At 39.0% G+C, this 20,103-nt stretch overlaps 1 protein-coding gene across 1 annotated transcript in view; it reads left to right on the top strand.

Moving 5' to 3' along the window:
- Nucleotides 1-19,405, top strand: part of LOC128738119 (heterogeneous nuclear ribonucleoprotein L) — a 456,878-nt gene extending 437,473 nt beyond the window's left edge. The window contains exons 10-13 of the mRNA XM_053832989.1: nucleotides 603-730; nucleotides 798-948; nucleotides 1,029-1,233; nucleotides 13,423-19,405. Of these exons, the coding sequence (XP_053688964.1) occupies nucleotides 603-730; nucleotides 798-948; nucleotides 1,029-1,233; nucleotides 13,423-13,643 (705 nt within the window). The 3' untranslated portion in view covers nucleotides 13,644-19,405. The remainder of the gene's footprint in view (nucleotides 1-602; nucleotides 731-797; nucleotides 949-1,028; nucleotides 1,234-13,422) is intronic.
- The last annotated feature ends 698 nt before the right edge of the window (nucleotides 19,406-20,103 follow it).

Genomic DNA, 20,103 nt, shown 5'->3' with positions numbered 1-20,103 from the left:
TAGTTTGTTCTCCTGAAATGACTTCAAGTTTCGGACCTGTACTCTTCTAGTCATTGTTTTGCTTTTACCTGTTTTTCTGAGAATTGCCGTAATGAGCTCAACAGTAAAAATATTTGAGATAAAATGAAAAAGAAGAGAAGAAGAAACTTTTCCACTTCTTGAAGCAATTTTTTGGGGTTATGCGAAAGTGGTAAAACGCAGGGTGGACATGGGTGAGTCCACACCAGCAGCAGCCGGCAGCGAAACCTATTCTGCAATCGTATTTTTACGGATGAAGTGAAAAGTTTGTCGGAGTCATTTTCTTCGCTTCCGCTGAGACTTTGTGAGACCTTCTGCATCTGCCATGGTAACAGCTTCGGTCGGAACCGGCTGCGATGACGGCAAGAAGAAAGGACTTGTTGCAAGCGAGAATGTACATGGTCGGGCATAATAAAGAAGAAACTTTGCGTTTTCCCGTTGCGGAAAAGAAAATCATCCAACCAAACCAAAAGTTTATTTCCTCTACTTGTAGTGTTGCTCAGAGCTTTTTGGCTTGTGCCGCTCTGACTGGAATTAAAATAGTAATAATTCTCCTACTTTCTGTGTTTCCCATCAATCTGCAGATAAAGTTCTTGAAAACCAAAGAAGGCACCGCCATGGTTCAGATGGGAGACGCTATCGCAGTCGAACGCAGCATCCAGCACTTGAACAACATTCCAATTGGAAATGATGGCAGCAAAATTCAAATCGCGTAAATATTCATGCTTTCGAAGAAATTTCTTTTTCCACATTTTTTTAACCATCTTTTTATACTTCAGATTTTCCAAGCAAAACTACTTGTCAGAATCCACCAATCCCTACACTTTACCAGACAACTCAATCAGCTTCAAGGACTACAGCGCCTCAAAGAACAACCGCTTCCTGTCATTGACCCAGGCCAGCAAAAATCGCATTCAGCCTCCCAGCAAGGTAATCCCCAACTATTAGCCGCGCTGCGTTGGTTGCCGATTCATCATTTTATTTTCGTTCGTTTTTTTTTCTTGCTCTAGATTCTTCACTTCTTCAACACTCCGCCCGGTATGTCCGAGGAACAGCTGCTGAATGCTTTCACCAGCAAGGATTGCCACCCGGCCCAGGTACGAATGTTCCCGCTGAAATCGGAACGCTCCTCCTCCGGACTGGTCGAATTCCCCAGCGTAGCTCTGGCAGTGAACGCCATCATGAAGTGCAATCACAGCGCCATCGATCATAAAGGTAAGAAGCCAGTAGACAAGTTGCTAGTATGCTATGCTAGTGATGATTTAAGGTCATTTAATTTGAGGGGTTAAGAAAAGATTTATGCTGTGTGTCGGCCTGTACAAAAGCTGGTAAAAGTAATGTTCAGTGCTCAGCATTGAACAATTTTGTTAAAAAGGTTTCCATTTATTTAGTGATTTGTTTAATTTATTCACAGCTATGCACTATTTCACCCGTTTTTGTGTTGACTTGTTTATAATAACAGGCATGACTCAAATTTGCTTTCACACATATTTCTTGTTCTTCAATTCCTAATCTTGTAAATTTGCACAATTTTCGATTTCTGAGTTTCTTAAGTTGCTCAAAATATCGCAATATTCGTTATAAACTTGATTATTTATATAAACTATTCATTTCATTTTTATTTTTACAATGTTGTGTCAGTTACTTCTACCGCATTTGATTTGAATTAAGGGGGCATAGTACTTTTTCAATTCTAAAAAGTCGAATATTTTTTTATTGTTTATATCAGAAGATTAACATTTTTCGCATATGTGTTTGAAGCCATTTCGATGAATTCCAAAAAATGACAAAGTTACAGTTATTTGTACCGCGCATGTCTGGAACGATTGCACGGCGCATAAAAACTTCAATGCCGTTTTTCACGAAACCAGGTTTTCATAGTCGGTACCATAAATATCTCAAGAACGGCTCGATCAATTCTCATGATTCTTTTTTTGTTTTAAAGCCAACAAAATTATCTAGTGTTTGACCCATCCTTTATTCGATATTGCAATTTTTGTATTTTTTAGAAATATTTAAAGTCAATTTTTTCGACTAAAAACCTTACTTTTATGTTTGAATGTCCGCCATTTCGTTAGGCGTTCGAATTTTAAAAAAAGGATGGGTCAAACACGAGATAGTTTAACGTACTTTCATGTCGTTTGAGAATTTTTCATTTCGGATAAGCCCCCGAGCGCCAATCCATGGTACCGCAATTCATGTTTTTTTTCGAATGATCATGTTCGACGAGCCGTAGAGAAGGAAGGAAGAGGTTCCCATGTATAAACAAAATTGCAAATATTAGTATAAAATACAATGTTTAGAATGCAAAAAACCCGAATCAATTCGCCTTCCGGGTTATTGAGAAAAAAATATTTGAAATAAGGCCAAAAAATATGGTGTAAAAAGTACTATGCCCCCTTAAAGCCCTTCTTAACTTAGTGTAAGATGCTTATGTCAAAATTTCTTTCACCTAGCCATTTCTTATGACTTTTCACCTTTGCTCAAATTTTTTTAATGGATCTTAACACAATCTCATCTAAATTATGATTTTCGTTTGTTACGTCTTAATTTAACTTGAGTGAATTGTTGTCCGATTACCATCGTTTTCGCTTTAGTTTTACAATAAAAATGCCAAACTGAAACACAATTATAACTGTGAAAAAATCGTAACCTTTTGAAACGAAATAAATTTAAATCCAGATCAATTTGAAATTACAAAAATAAAAGAACTATCAATGGATCAACACCAAACCACATTTAATCAACAATACTAAATTTAATGCAAAAGTGATACATTTTGCAGCCATTTTTTAGTTAGTTTTTGTATCTTGTCATTTTTATATTGATTTTATTTTGTTTATTTGTGTTACTTTTGTTCCATTTTGATTGTTTTTCCATTGTTTTTGTATTTTTTGTTGATTGTTATTTTTGTCATTTGTGTGTTACTTTTATACCAGTTTTTATAATATACAAGCTGACCCGACCAACTTCGTCTTGCCACAAATTAAACTGTGTTGTACATAAATCGTGAATCTCGGATGACCTTTGCCACAATCTCGAGTTTTGCAAGTTTCTGGGGAGTTCATGGGTGTTTTAATATACAAATTTTCCTCACAGTAAAGTAGAAAACAACTCTCCCCATTGCTTAACCTGATAAAATAAAGCGGATAGCATTTAAATATTCGCCATCATTACAAACCATTTCGCCGAATACCATTTTGCGGAACACCAATTCTCGGTTGACCATAACGCGGAATATAGAGTTTCGCAGTATACCATTTCGCGAAAAACCTTACGCGGGATGTACCATTTCACGGAAAATCTTTTCGTAGAAAGTACCATTTCGCTGGGGTGACCTAACTGAAGGAAAGTAATAGAGGTCAGTAGATCTAGGAAAATAAATAAACCTAGATAGAGGTGATCTCTACGGGCGGCTGCCTCCCCGCAGTGGCCGGTGCTTCCGACGGCAGGTCGCCAGCAACACGCGGCCTGTGGCCGTCTCACGCTGAATTATCTAATGTTACTATTGATAGTTTTTGGTGGTCTTGTTATTGAGTAATGTTTTATGAAAGAGTCTAAAATTTCTCGAGTTCAATTAGTTTTTGAGTTACGCAAAAATTTCGGTTTTATTTGTATGAGAGTCCTTATCCCCCTACCACCGGGGTGAGGGGTCTCAGACCATCATAAAAAATCCTGTCTCCAAAACCCCCCACATGCCAAATTTTGTTCCATTTGTTTGATTAGTACTCAAATTATAAGGAAATTTGTATTTCATTTGTATGGGAGCCCCCTCCTCCTAAAAAGGTAAAGGTAGTTATGAGGATATTTGTATTTCATTTGTATAGGAGCCCCCCCATTATTGAAAGGAGAGGGGATATAATTCCCCTCCTAAAGAGGGGAGGGGTCTCAATTCGCCATAGAAAAAAATTGCATATAATAACACCCACATGTTAAATTTGATTCCATTTGCTTGATTAGTTCTGGAGTTATGAGGAAACTTGTATTTCATTTGTATGGGAGCCCCCCTCCTCCTAAAAAGGTAAGGGATCCTAATTCATCATAGAAAAAATTCATGCCTCCAAAAACACCCACATGCCAAATTTGGTTCCATTTGATTAATTAGGTCCCGAGTTATGAGGAAATTTGTATTTCATTTGTATAGGAGCCCCCTCCTGAAGTGAGGAGGGGTCCTAATTTACTTCACATGCCAAATGTGGTTCCATTTGCTTGATTAGTTCTCGAGTTATAAGGATATTTGTATTTCATTTGTATGGACGCCACCCCCCCTCTTACAGGGGAGAGAGGTCTCTAAAGAAAGGAGGGGTCTCAATTCACCATAGAAAAAATTCTTGTCTCCAAAAGCACCCACATGTCAAATTTTGTTCCATTTGCTTGATTAGTTCTCGAGTTATGCAGAAATTTGTGTTTCATTTGTATGGGAGTCCCCCTCTTAGTGGGGGGAGGGGTCTATAACCATCATAAGAACCCTCCCTGGCCCCGAAACGCCCTATATGCAAATTTTCACGCCGATCGGTTTAGTAGTGTTTAGTAGTGAACATACGGACAGATAGACAGAAATTTGTGTTTCATTTGTATGGCAACCCCCCTTTTAGTAAAGGGAGAGGTCTCTTACCATCATAAGAACCTTGCCCGGCCCCAAAAACCCCTACACGCAAATTTTCACGCCTATCGGTTGAGTAGTTTTCGATTCTATAAGGAACATACGGGTAGACAAACAGAAATCAGTTTCTATGGGTATTGATTTGTATGGGAGACCACCCCCCCCCCCCCCCCTCTTAGTGGAGGGATGGGTCTCTAACCATTATAAGAACCTTTCCCGGCCCCAAAAGCCTTTACATGCAAATTTCCACGTTGATCGGTTCAGTAGTTTTCGATTCTATGAGGAACATATGTACAGACAGACAGAGAGAAATCCATTTTTATAGGTATTTATTTGTGTCATTTTTGAGTTATTACTGCTTGTGTTATTGCATCATAAGATGTTTATATCGCTCTAGTACTGTTTCTGTTTCCTAAACCAAGGTGTAATTCAAAATGGCGCACTTGTGATTTGAAAGATTTAATTTTGTGCCAAAGAACGAATAAATTTATTTTTATAACATTTTTATATCATTTTATCCATGTTTTTGTATTATTTCTGCGCCTTTTTATCTCTTTATTGTGTTATTTTCTGTCATTTGTTGCCATATTTATGTAATAATTGTAACATTTTTGACCCATTTTGCTGACTTTTTGGTATCATTTTGGATCCATTTTTACTTCAGCGCAACGTCCGTTGTATGTCACTTATGTGTCATATTTGTTATTTTAGTGAAATTTTTATCTTAATTTGTCTGATGTTCTTTCCAATACTCTTAATGAATTCGTGAAGCCGAAACTATTCCTTTTTAATCCACTTCAAAATTTTGACGAATACAAAAATACCAGCAAATGTTCTCAGTATTTTAGGAAAAAATATCTGAAAATATTTACAATGGTTTTTTTCCGGATTGCTGAGATTTTTTTTTCATTTTCATTAAAATTTTGTTACACGATGGTTTGAAGTTATCTGGAAAATCTGGTGACCCCTGCCTTAGTGTCCACTGTCCACCCCATACGCATATTTGAAGTGGGAGCGACGTTTAGCTTTTGGATATTTAAATATATTTACCTCACGTGTTTGGTTAGCTTTTTATCAGCCTCGAGTTTACTATATACTAGCTAATTGCCCGATCTCACTTGGGGCTCCTTTGTCTTTCAGTCACTTGTACATCTGTTATTATAACAAAAATTCTCAATGCAAGAAACAAAACCTTTTTTCTTCATTTTTTCATTTGAATGTGTCTACTTCCTTTGCCTTCTCCGCCCCCTCCCCCTGATGTCCCACAGTGACTTATAAATCTGTGTTTTAGGTAATCCCTATAAAATAAGACAACGTCTTCTTTACGTTCTCCAACCTCCCCCTTGTCACCCTAATTCCCCTTTCAGAAACCCGCTCTTGTCATACAGCCACTTGTACAACTGCTATCGTCTCAAATGCATTGAAAATACACCCCTTTGCCCATTTGAACCTTTCGCCCCTCTTTTATCTACCCCCTGCGCTGATTCTTTTATGCCAAACAACATGTGTGGCAAGTTTGACCATGAATATCTGAATGGCGTGCAGGCGGAAGACCAGTGGAGCCAGTGGAGGAAGTGACTTTGTTGGTGCAGCAATAAGCGAGGTTAATGAAGCCATTCAGCGGCTGAAGAACAACAAAGCAGCAGGAAAAGAATGGCATTAGAGCGAAAGTCATTAAAATAGGCCCGGATAAATTGGCCAGCTGCTTGCATCAATTGATTGTCAAGATTTGGGATACGGAACGACTACCGGAGGAATGAAAAGACGGGGTTATTTACCCTATCTACAAGAAAGGTGATAAACTGGATTGTGTGAACTACAGAGCGATCACTAGCCTAAATGCCGCTTACAAAGTGCTTTTCTAAGACATCTTCCATCAACCATCGCCAAAAGCCAATAGATTCTTGTGGGAAGTTATCAACGGTTACAACGACATACAACGGATCAAGTCTTCTCCCTGCGGCAGAACCTCCAAAAGTGCCGCGTCGCCGCACATCACCATTGATTTCAAAGCCGCATATGATAATGTAAACCGACAAGAGCTATGTAAAACTCTGGACGAAAACGGCTTTCCGGGTAACCTTACTAGGCTTATCATGACAACGATGGGTGGGATCCAGTGCTATGGGAGAATCTCGGGTGAATTGTCGGACCCATTCGAATCTCGCAGGGGACTTCCACAAGAAGATGGTTTTTCCTGCCTACTATTCAACATTGCGTCAGTCAGTTTATTTGCTTTGTCGACGACGTGGATTTTGTCGACAGAACATTTGAGGCAGTGAAAGATCAGTACACCAGACTAAAACGCGAAGCAGAGAAGGTTGGGTTGAGTATAGTACGTCTAAAACGAAGTAAATGCTGGCGGGTGGGAACGAGCGCGACAGGGCCCGCTCAGGCAATACCATGATAATCGACGGGGATGAATTTGAGGTAGTCAACGAGTTCGTATACCTTGGCTCACTGGCAATAAAGGACAACAATTCCTGCCATGAGATGAAAGAAAATGTGAAATGGAAAGGCGTATTGTCATCGGGAGTCGTGCCTACTACGGACTCCAAAAACACTTGCGGTCGTACAATCTGAGCCTCCATACAAAGTGCACATTATACAAAACGCTAATTAGACCGGTTGTCGTCTACGGGCATGAACGGAAGTAGAGACCAGCTGCTATGGATCGAATTAGATGAAGGACCCTACTAGCACAGTTGTTATAAACTAGTTATGGTAACCGATTAATGACTAATTTTGGTCATAAATAGGTTTCAGCAACCAGAAATGATGAAAGTGTGATACTTGGGGAATTATATTACGCAGGCCTTGTCATAAGACGTAAGGCCAACTAAATAAGTAAATAAGTAGTAATTTGATGAAGAAGCTGCAAGAGTCGAAAAATGTGCAGAGCGGCTAAAGTGGCATGGTGATTGTGAAATTCTGTTTTCGGACGACGCGCTATACTGCTTCCAACAAGATTCTGCACCGTCTCACCAAGGGAAAGCTGTACAGCCTTGGTGTGAGGACAATTTTCCGGAATTACTTTCTTCGCCTGATTTGAATTTTCTCGATTTTCATACTAGGCCAACTAGGGAAAACCAAAGGATTGACTGTGGATGCTTTCAAGCAACGTTTGGAGAAGATTTGGGATGAATTGGATCAGGATATTGTGCGGACCAACTATAACGCTTTTCAACATCGATTGCGACTGGTAATTAAAGCAAAGGGAGAAAGATTTGAATCGGACTAACTAAAGACAAAAGTTAAAAGTGTCGTGGATCTTTTATCGTATACTATTGAGAATGTTTATTTGTTACTCTGAAATAAATTATTATGTATCACGTTCATTAAGTCCTGTTGGAGCTAGTGATGCAGGTGCCACAAATTGTTGTATTTCTAAAACTACAGGAAAGGTCTCATTTAAAATCTCTCTAAAATACTAAATATTCTTATTGCCAACATATTTGAGTATAATTAAATTATATGAAATTTCCTTATAATACGGCTTTCAGACTTTGCATTTCTATATACTTTCTTCCGAGAAGTTAGTCGATTTTCTGTAGAATAACCTTAAATTGTTTGTAGATTGGAGTACATTACATTACTTAAGTAAATTAATTGAAAACCAAATTTTTTGACGTAGGACTATGTCTTACCGCAGGGTATCTCTTCTTGATTTCTCTTGATCATTGTGATGCCAATTCTCAAAAGCCTTTAATGGTTCGCATACCATTCGATTCGTAATAGTTCCAACCAGTATGTGGTCTTTATTAAACACGATTGTTTTTCAATCGCGCTAGATCTAGTGAAAATTATCAAATGCCCCATACATTTTCTGTGTGATCGCTTTGCTTCACAGGCCCGGACGACCATAGACCTCAACCACAATGGAAATGGAACAAATACTACCGCACGGAACCAAGTGAGTGCTTTTCTATTCTTCTACCTGTTGGCAGGAGGGGAGCACACGGTACAGCGACAGCGACAGCAACAACGAACGGATTCGAAAAGAAACCCCAACCACAATAGCAGCTGCTTCGAGCAAAAGAAAAAACACTGCCAATCGCAGCATGCAAGCTGATGATTTTCGTCTGTAATGCAGCAGTTGTGATATCTGCTGTTATCCAAAACTGTCTTTATCAAGGCTCTCGATACAGTTTTGAAGTATTTTGCCCTCAATTAATCAATTATGGGTACCCATGAATCCATGGCGAGTTTGTCGAGTCTAAATTTCGGACTGAAATATCATCGAAAAGCTTCAGATCCTCATTTTATAAAATTTTACGTTGAAATGTTTGTATAAAAATTTTTATATTTATAACCGCGTGCTCCGAATGGTTGAATTTTGTCGGATGTTCGGTCCCCTAATACCAAATGTCAAGCAATTGTTGGGGGAAAAGTTGGGTTCGAATCCGGTTATAATTAGCTCCCATTGTAACTTAGTTCGATACGCGAATCCCCCAGTTAGGGGTAAAGAGAAACGTTATACAAACTTAATAACCGTTGCTTTAATGACCCACCCCTAGCTAATTTTCCACTCGTTCCCCTTCACGCCTTGTCTCCCCTGAGATACTATCAACACCTTTGTTTCATTACTTTCTTCTACCGTTCTCTCCGTCGATTGTAAAAAAAACTACTGCTGTAAAAGATTGAATAAATGTCTGGCCTCATTGCATCGATCAAGAGTTCAAAACAAAAACACTAGGTTGGTCTATAAACGTGACTTTAGAAAGCTTTAAAATCTATATATCCTAGTGCTCTTATTTAAAAATTTTGCTGTATATTATTTATGATTATTATATTTATCAAATGTATATTATTTACTATGAATTATTCGCTTTCCTGTGTAAGGGTCTCATAACTACAACTTTGGCGTAGGACCACGTTTTGCGGAAAGCCAGTGTGTCATTCTAAACAAATCTAAAAATGCGAGCGTCACGAAATTTTGTTGGGTTTGGCCGCTTATGATTCAGCGATTTTCTGATCGATTTTTATTATTTTTTCATTAAACGATCGCAAAATCTTCTACCTATAAATTACAATAAAAAATCGATTTAAGGCGGAACCGAAAGTGGCTAACATTATTGTGTTAGTGCGACAAACACTGTACTGTACATCTCATGTGTTCGTTAAAAACCTAAACGTTTATTTGAATATTGCATTAGTATTGGTAATATATGTCAAATAGCGGAGCTTGCAAACATAAACAGCTGATCCGCAGCCAACCGCACTGACTACAAACATCCCGAAAAAGGGTTTGTTTTCTTTATCAAGGCATTCCGATTCAATCAAAATTAACAGCAGCAACTGAATAATGCGTAGGATCACTAGGATGTTTAATTAATCCGCTTGCATCGGATTTTGTTTGTTTACTTCACTGTAAGCTCATCGATGCGGCGAAAGTTGAAAGCTCTTTAAAAGCTCATTGGTGTGACGAAAGTTTGATACTGTGTTGCTGCTTTTTCGGAAATCGCTAGTTCAACGAAATATGTACGTAACCAAATATCTATTAACTAATTCCAAATTATACATTGGTCGCTTTTATGTACACGTAATGATCGATATGTTCAGTTAGATTTATTTTCCATTAACAATTATGTTTTGCTGAGCGTTTATTGATGCATAGCAGATCGATAAATTGAATTACAAGTTTTATACCAGAAAGAAATTATACCAGCGCTGGAAGCACTGATTACGTGGCGAAAGCGTGCTCTGCCAATACAGATGCATTTTTAAGGCGCAACACAATACATGCTCCGAATGGTAGCCATTTATCCAGCCATCTTTGAGCCACTTTCGGTTTCCCCTTAAAAGTGCCCGTTAATGAAAAATTGCGAATGTCATGCCATGTCTTACTTTTGTCAAGAAAATGCTAAACAAATTAGGTATTTTATTAGTACAGACAATAATTTGATCATTGTCAGTGCAGTGGCTTCCCAGTTGGCCATGAGGTATGATGCTGGCCTATTTATAAGCCAGTCGTTGTATGTTCGAATCTCGACTGGGAGAGGCTGTTAGAGTCAATAGGATCGTAGCAACTGGCCCTGCAATTGTCCTGTACTCTAACAGCTGGCTGCAAAGTCTGTCGTATAAAAACAGAAGCTCAAGTTTCGATTACGGAATGTAGCACCTAGGCTTTGCAGTGCAGTTGCAGACAAATGTACGCTTGAAGAAGAGCAAATTAGTTTTTCTCGCTTTTGGAAATTTAGTTGAAATCTAAAGTCATTTTCTCTATGATTCCATTCTATGATTCTATGATTCTATTCATTCTATGATCTGTATCTTCCAAAAATTTTTAGCAATACGAAATAGTTCAAAATTTTGCCAAAAACGACACTTTACAAAAAAAAATTGGAGACAAATCAAATATTCAAACATTTTATTCGTGGCAATGATAAAATCTATGGCTTGAATAGGTTTCACCATTATTCAAGCAACTCTGCACTCTTTTTTGGCAGTGAGGAAGTGTCTGGTGCAAAGAATAATAAACAGTACGAACTAGAAACTTTCGATATATAGGCCAAAAACATATGGCAGGTGGGGCTCGCACCCACATTTTTTCGGTTGGTACCCGAATGTTTTACTAACTAAACTACTGCCGCACACGGTACACAATGGGCAAAACAAGAGCTCGTAATCCCAAGAATTAGAAGCCACTGGTTTGGCATCTTACAAGATGCCTATTTCTATGAAAAAATGCAGGAAATTGATTGGTGATGGTTTCATTTTGTGCACACTTCGGGAAGTGGTCCATTTTGCCCTATTTTCCCTAAAAATCATGATAAAAGCTAATTAAACAGTATAGAAACGTATTTACCGCCCGTTGAAACGAACTCAAATAGGTTCCAAACGTTGTCAAAACATCAGAAAAGTAAAATTCCATCCATTCCATACTGTGCGAAATGCAAGAATAGTTCATTTTGCCCAATTCACCCCTAAATACATAATAAAACCTAATTAGAGCGATTAAAACTAATTCAACAACAGGGGAACAGACTCGAATAGCATCAAGGCAAGACATCAGGAGAGTTGAATGTCATCGATTTCGTACCGTGATGAGTTCACAACCGATCCGTTTTGCCTGATTCTCTCCTAGATCTACAAAAATGCGTTCATTTGCTATTACGAAAAATTCATAACTTTACAACGATGGTGTCTTCAGACAAGTTTGTTAATAAAATACAGCGCATCTTTTTAAACTATTAGGGTTATCTTAAATTCATCTATCAGGGGAATAAAAAACTTTTTTTTGAATGCGTCCAAAAAATTTTTTTTCCTTAGAAAATTTGTAGTACACACTAAAATGAGAAACTTTGCTGAATATAGTAACTATATATCTTTTAGTAATTGTGAGATATAATGATTTGTTTAAAAAGTACACTTACAAATCAATTCTGCACAATAACTTTGCATCCAATTTATTTATTGCTTTCAACTGTTCTCCATTCAAGTATTCAGTATGATAAAATACACATTTTTTCTGAAGACTGTTTTTGCCTTTGAGTTAGTTTTAATCGCTTTAATTAGGTTGTCTATGTGTATGGGAGTTGGGCAAAATGGACTATTCTTGCATTTTGCACAGTATGGAATGGATAGGATTTTGATTCTTCTGATGTTTTGGATAACATTTGGAAGGTATTTGAGTTCATTTCACGGGTGGTGAAGAAAATTCTATACTGTTTAATTAGCTTTTATCATGATTTTTGAGGATAATAGGGCCAAATGGACCACTTCCCGAAGTCTGCGCAAGATGAATCCATCACCAATCAATTTCCTGCATTTTTTTACATATGAATAGGTATCTTGTAAGATTTCAAACCAGCGGCTTCTAATTCTTGGGATTACGAGCTCGTTTTTGACCATTGTGCGGTGGTGATAAATTACACTAGACTTGCCGTATTGAAGTCCGGCAACAGACTGCCCGTTTCCATCGCACTGAACGAGACGAGATCTTCTCGGCGGTAGAAACAAAGAGCAATCATAGAAAAAATAATTATCGTCGTCGAGACGAGTGAGTGGTACCTGGTACGTGGAGTGATAGAACTGGGAGAATAAAACAAAATTGTATATTAGACTACCTAAGATAAGGGTGCGGCAGCAAGTTAGTTAGTAAAACATTTGGGTATCAACCTGCCATTGAATGACCCAATATATTTTTGTACTATATATTGAAATTTTCTGTTTCATCTTTTCTTTTTTCGCTTGTCCTTTTCGCTGTTTTAAATGTTTTGTTCCATTCCGTCTGAACGTGCTCTATTCTGTGTACTTCTTTTTTTTTCTACTGTAAATAACTGTTCAAAAAGAATTTCAACTAAGCTTTCAGAAACATTTCAAAAAATTTCAAATTATGTTTACACTTGTCCACACTGGCACTGGTGTTAAAGATTATACTCACCGTTTCAACGTTGTCCAATCCTGTTCCGTCCCGTCCGGATGTGTTCTATCTTGTTTGTTTACTTATTCTGGAACCGCATCTGCTATTTTGAAAAAAAAAATCTGCTCTTTTGTAAACTTTCTGATGGATTAATGCGAAAATTTTGCAGAAAAATGAATGAGTTATTATCGTTCACAACATGACCGTTTAGCCATACCCAAATTGTTTAGTGTTGATATGTAGAAGGATAATAGTTATTTTCGGTAACTTCTGATATCATTCTGGGAATTATTCTTTTTTTCTGAACCATCCAGCTGGAACATACCTGTAATCTACAATCTTTGTAACATTTTTCTTTTTCCCATTCCCATTTTGATGGGAAAACGCATTCAACATCTGCACATTCTTGCGAACTTATCCTTATCCCACTTTACAGGCACAAAGTTCCCATTCATCATGAAGCTGTGTTTCTCCTCGTCCAAAACGATGAACGGCGCGTGGAACAACGAGAACATTGAAAACATGAACACTATGGGAGTCGTCCAGGCGAGCCCGATGTCGGCAGCCCAGGCACAAGCGGCCGCAGCATCCGTCGCAGCAGCCACCGGTGGAGTAACGGCGGTGGGCGGTGTGCAAGTCGGTGACGAGCCCATGTAAGCCCAATGACGACACTATCGAGCGTTGCGAATCACAGTCCGAAAAACACCGAAAAGCCAGCCGTTCGTCAGCTCTCATCACCACCACCCACCAAGCCACTAGAGAAAACTGATGCTGCTACTACTCATAACCAACAAACAAGAAAAAACAAAACAAAAAAATAAAACAAAAACACTATCAGAGCATAGTAGTCAATCGTTGAAAGCTGCTCGTGAAAGGTCCTTCCCTACTTCCCACTGCTGTTTAAAAAAATCGTGAATCCAGAGAACTGAAGTACTGGTCTGTTGCGACCAATATACCAACTCGAAAAAAATTAACTGCTATCTTTTCAACGGCACAGTCCTAGTTTCAAACGCCGTTTTCTATTTTTCATTTAGATTGAGATAAAATTATTAGGCCTGCAAAAAGGTTGATATTGATATTTCGATTTGTCTTCCTAATGATTTCGAAAAACGCAAAAACGCGGTAAACAAATTGTCGGTAAAATCGGTCCAGCTTTTTTCCTTTGTTTTGTTTTTCTCAAGCACACACCTTTCAAGAAGCAATAAAGGACGGCTAGAGCGCGCGAAGACCAGAAGAAGCTAGGAGGAGGCAGTGAAAATTTTTTGAAAAAAGACATTATTTATTGTGTAGTCCTAAGGCAACTGATAGAAGTAGGGTTCCATTTCCTTTCTTTCTTAGTTTTTTTTTCTGTTTTGAGTTTCCGATCGTCGCAGAGAGGTAAAGAAAGAGAGAGAGCAGTGCAACTGCCATTGTAATTGTAATTGTACTTTTGTTTTCATTAGATAAATGAATTGGTTACTGAATTTTAACTGGAAAATTTGAAGGAATCTGAAGAATGGCGACAAGTAAAGGAGAGGAAAAGTGAGAAAGGTTTCTAAGCTTCAGTTCTGCAAATCGACCGACAAAAGATTATGAACAAAATTTATTGAACATAAATTTGTTGAACAATGAATGTAAAATCAAGTAGTCAAATTAGTTTCAAATCGTATATTATTAGATAAGAGCGAGAGGGGAAGCTTCGAAGAAAACAGAAAAAATGTCAAAAAACTGAAATTGAAAAAATGTAGTTTAGCGCGTTAAGTTAGTTAATTTAAGGGATATACAAACAAACTGTATAGAGTTGTTTTATTTGCAATAAGTTTTTTTTCTCTGAAAACAATCATCACGCTGATTTGACACGAAAACACACCTACACACATACATATACAAAACATGAACATAAGAACACTTACGCCTAAGTGTATTTCTGTATACTCAAGCACACACACACTCTGCGAAGTAAAAAAAAAAACAAATCAAGCACCACTTGAAGACACACCAGACAGACACTAACTAGCAGCATCATTCGTGAGCCTGTCATGCTCATTCCCTTCTCTGACCGCTGCGCTACTGAAAGCTACTGAACTAGCCTAGCATAGAAGGGAAGCTCCTATTGTTTAGTTTTATCAAATTGCGCAATCCGTTGTTTTGTGGAACGAAACGACAATTCAAGATGGAAAATTTCCAAACAAATAAAAGAAATGTAAAACAAAGCAACCTGTTTCTTCGAGTGTAACTTAGTTGGTAAGGATTAGCTCATTTTTGTACATTTTTATATATACACATTATAGGAAAACTAAATCCTTGTTTTAAGGTTAGACGCCACAGAGTGAGAGACAAGCGCAAGACAAAGGCGAATCGCGAAACGATACAAGTTGATTGTTGATATTTTTGTCACATTTCAGCGAAACGCTAACGTTCGTTTCTTTTTGTTTTTCGATAACGATTAAGCCTCTGTTTCTATTTTTTCTGTTTTGTTTTGTTTCAGTTTTACGTTAAAACCGTTATTTTTTTCTTTCTTTAATATACAAGAGAAAGTGATCCTGCAGCGAACGGGGATCGCACAGAGACGTTCGTTTTTCTTCACAATCACAATGTTAGAAAACTCAAGCCAAAAAAAGAAATACAAAGCCTAACAACGGGGTCGACCGAAAGGAGAAATTTATTTGTTGTTGAAATAAAGAAACCACAACAATGCAACCATTTTAGTCCTAGTTTGATTGTGAAAGTTTCGTCCGGGTGTTTGTGTGTCTTAAGTTTCTATTTCTAATTTTTTTCAGGTTTGATTTCTAGAGTCGGTGTTACCGTTTTCCCTATTTTTTTTCAACTTGGTTAAGTTACTTTTTTCCGTTCAGAAAGCAACATATCCCACACACACAAGAAATTTCAAAATAACCAAAAATCACACAGCAGAAACATATTTCGAGGAATAATTAAGAAGAGATCGCTAACTCTTAAGCATATTACCAAGAAGAGAAGATGATGCATATATATTTACAAGAAGAAACAAAAATTGTCAGATTAAACCAAACTTAAGAAAAAAGAAAAAGTCTTAAAATATTGTATAAATAACGAAGAAAAAAATAATCAATAATGTATGGTGGTCCAATGTTGAGAAAATATCATTTTATTATTATTGAAAGTATTGCGATAAACACAACAAGAATAACCAAATACCAGCTAAATGAATTTTAGTGAAAAGAAACAGTTAATACATCAAACACATTTGCGAGAAGTTCTATACAGCTTCCCGTCGAAGGCTAAATATCGTAGTAGGGACAATGTCTAACATGCAGCAAGCAAACTGTCATTTTATCTAACACACACACACAAACAGCAATGCAAAATAGATCCCATACGAAGAACAAACTGCTGTGAACTGCAGCAGCGAAACAAAGCTAGCGAGAGAATCAATTATTAGTTTAAAAGGCAATCAACTGTTGTTGTAATTTTTCTCATCATCAATCTCTGTCCAAGTACGGAAACGCTCGTTCTTAGCCAAGTACCACCCCCTCCCCTAAAAGAAACAAAATATCATTAACGTTACTTAAAGGCTGTGGATGTGCAAATGTTTTGTTATGTATGTGCGTAAGGTAACCGTTAGCAAAAGAAAAAAAAAGATGCTAAAGCAAAACACCCCGACCCACAATATCATTAGTTGATCACTTTGTTATGATCCCCACCCAGGAAAAAAATATATATATTCTGTTCCGCGATCCATTTTTCGGAAATTCAACCCAAGCAAAAATTTGGGTTTTATTATACCTTTATGACGGTTTTTACCATCATAAAACCACAATAAGAGTGGAATAAAGTCCATCTTTCCTGCTTGGGAATTTAACTATTATGATGCTCTGCATCACGTAGCAAGAAGCATGATTATTAAGTCTAAAAACTATTTAAGATGGAAGCAAACCAACAACAAACACTGATAGGCGCTAATTAGACGTTAGGGACGACAAAAACCTACAAAAGTAAAATAAAAACAAAACTAATATCAACACCGGAAAGCAATCAGAGACAAAATAGAGCGCGTGCGAGCGGGCTAGTGGGGCTGGTGGAAGGGGCACGCGTGTTTGCCGGGGACGTTCCTTGGGCACACGTGCGTTCACACCGTCCGTCCGTTCGTCCGCCCGCGCACACAAGTATCAATACGTATTGTAGTAGCTAAATAACACGAAACCCGTTGCTCAATCAAAAAAATGTTCGATTTGCTTAGTCGGTTTTTAGTTAAGTCAGTTTTTCTTTGTGCGTAGAAATTGTATTTTTTGTTTGTTGTTGTTGTTGCGTGCGTTATCGTTAGTCAACTGCGTTAGCTTATTCTGCGTTCGGTTTACTGCAGGTTAGAGTGAAAATTTGAAACGGACATATCCTGTCGGAACTGTCGGAAATGATGGTCGAAAAACAAATCCGTCTGCCAAATTAATGATTTCTATTGTGTTACAATCTAAGTTCCGCGTCTGTCTAAACTAGAAGTCTAGGTGAAATGAGACACGAGGCTTGTGGATATGAGGCCAAAAAGTCAAAAAGGGCGCGAGGCCAAATGGCCATGAGACCGAAGGAATAAGAGCTTGATAAGATCCGTGGTACGATCAAGTAGTATTAAACTGCTTACTTCTCACTTCTGACAACTCATTTCTAATTCATTCGCCTCTATTCTACATAACGATTGAAGGGGGATCTGATCAGAAAATGCGCTTCGATCAGAATACAACGTACGCTATAACATACGTCAGTCGGAACGTTTCTGATCGTAACGGGTCCGATCGGAATGTAGAATCGAGGTGATTATTTGATTGACATGTCTTGATACGATAAGGTGTAATAATCATAGGGCCCTATTATGTAAGCCGACCCGAGCGTCTCTTTATTCGACTGCATTTTTTGGTATTATAGAACTCACGCCCGACAGTTTGTCAAATAACTCGACTGATTCGATCGTTCTGTCACGAAAAAATCTGTGACTTTTAAAATGCGACCATTTCGCTCCACAGGGCAGTGAGTACTGCTCCTCCTCGTGCTTGTCTTCTGCTTTCTCCCTCTTCTTCTTCTCCTCCTCCTCCGTCTTTTCCTCAAGCAACTATTAGGGACTTAATACATACTTATGGCGGCTTTTTTGATAAAAATTGTTCATCAAAGCTGCAATAAGAGTGCAATAAAACTCATATTGTTACTTGGGGTTTTCTCTTCCTCCTCTTCCTGCTCTTTCTACAGCTTCTCTTTCTCATCTTTTTTATCCTACACTTCCTCTTCATCAATATCTTCTTCCTTTACCGCTTCCCCTCCTTCCTTTTCTCATCTTCTTCCTCCTCTTCCCCTTTCTCCTCCTTTTTCCCCCACGCTTCCTTGGCCTCCTCCTCTACCGCTGCTTCCCTTCTCTCCTTCCTTTTCCTCCTCAACCTATTCTCTTCTTATTATATTTCTATCTCTTTCTTCCTCCTTGTTTTTCTCCTCTTCTTTCTCCTCCCTGAGCATACATACCGTTGAGCCCATCCGACACTACTACTGGGCCATATTTATAACAGCTTTAATAACCAGAATTGACCATCAAACCTGCAATAAGAGTGTAGTACTTATTTTATTACTTGGGTCCTCGTCTTTCTCTTTATTCTGCTCTTTCTCCTCCTCCTCCTCTTTCTCTTCTTCTACTAACTCCTTCCTCCTCCGCCCTGAGCGTACTTATCGTGGAGTTCTTTCGGCGCAGGGCGATGACGTCAAACTTGCGGCTCTTCTGTACATACGTCGGAGAGTCCATGAGTACTCCCTTGGAATTCGAAAGAACGGCAGTACCACGATTGTTCCGGGCCGAATTTTCTTGTTCTTTGTTTTGTACATCGTCGTCGTCAGCCGGGGCTAGAGTCGGGGTGGCTCGTGCTGTTTCAAGCAGTCGTCTCCATTCAATTCGATGTTGGGCTATTCGTGGCCAATTTCTCAGTCGATCCGAAGTCATAAATTACTTTCGAGCTGGTCGAGCCATCTCGCATGTGGAGCCCCCCTCCCTCCTCTTCCTGGTACCAGCGGGGTTGTTTGAGAGAACTGTTTTCGTTGCACTGTCGTCCAGCATCCTTACCACGTGTCCGGCCTACAGTAGCCTACTGACTTTCGCCAGTTGTACGATAGGAATCTCTCCAAGCAGTTCCTGTAGCTCGTGATTTATACGTCTCCGACACTCTCCGCTGTAGGTTTTTCCTCCGCCGAATATCGTCAGCAGTACCTTCCGCTCAAATACGGCAAATGCGCGTTTATTCTCAGTGATCAGCGTTATGGCTTCAAGTCCATAAAGAATTACTGTTCTAATAAGTGTTTCGTATCATCGTCAGCTTCGTACGTCGGCATATGTTTCTTGATTGTAGCGTTTTGAGAAGGGCAAAATAAGCCCGGTTTCCCGCTTCGTATGCGTCGCTGGATCTCTTTACTAGTGTCGTTGTCCGCGGTCACCAGCGATCCCACATACATGAACTCATCTGCCACTTCTAATTCATCGCCGTCAACGGTTCCCGTCCGTGAGAGGCACGCGTTTGTTTCCTTTGAGCCTCTTCCTTTCATGTATTTGGTCCTCGATGCATTCATTGTTAACCCAATCCTCCTAGACTCCGCTTTCAGTGCCTCCGCGGGCGCAAAGTTCCTGGCTATGACATCAAAGCCATCTGCAAAGCCTAGGGGTTGGCTACCTTTCGGGTAAACAGTGCCTGTCGTTGCGATGCACGCTCGTCGGATTCCCCCCCCCCCCCCCAACCCCCCAAGAGTGATGTTGAACAGCATGCAGAATAATTCGTTACTTTGTTTCAACACTCGCCACGTCTTGAATAGATTCGAGAGCGTCTCTGATATGCGCAAAAAACACATCACTCGATCCAATGGAGCTCTGATCAGTTACGTTAGTTTATCCGGGAAAACTTTCGTTCATTACATGTTCATTCTTTATTAGTACTGGCTTGCAGGGCCTGCGAATTCCACACTCCCTGTTTCGTCCGAGGACCATTGTGCACCACACTGTTTAGAGTCTCACACCGGTACGAGAACGATGATCGGCCCCCTTTTCAAGGACTTCAGACGCTATTTTGAACCGCTCCTAACATATTGTAGAACAGACGCTCGAAAAGCCCCTCTTTCCTGCATGCACACGACCAACTTCCCA

This window comes from Sabethes cyaneus, chromosome 2 (assembly GCF_943734655.1).
Source record: "Sabethes cyaneus chromosome 2, idSabCyanKW18_F2, whole genome shotgun sequence".
NCBI lineage: Eukaryota > Metazoa > Arthropoda > Insecta > Diptera > Culicidae > Sabethes > Sabethes cyaneus.
This window is presented reverse-complemented; position numbering and strand designations above follow the sequence as displayed.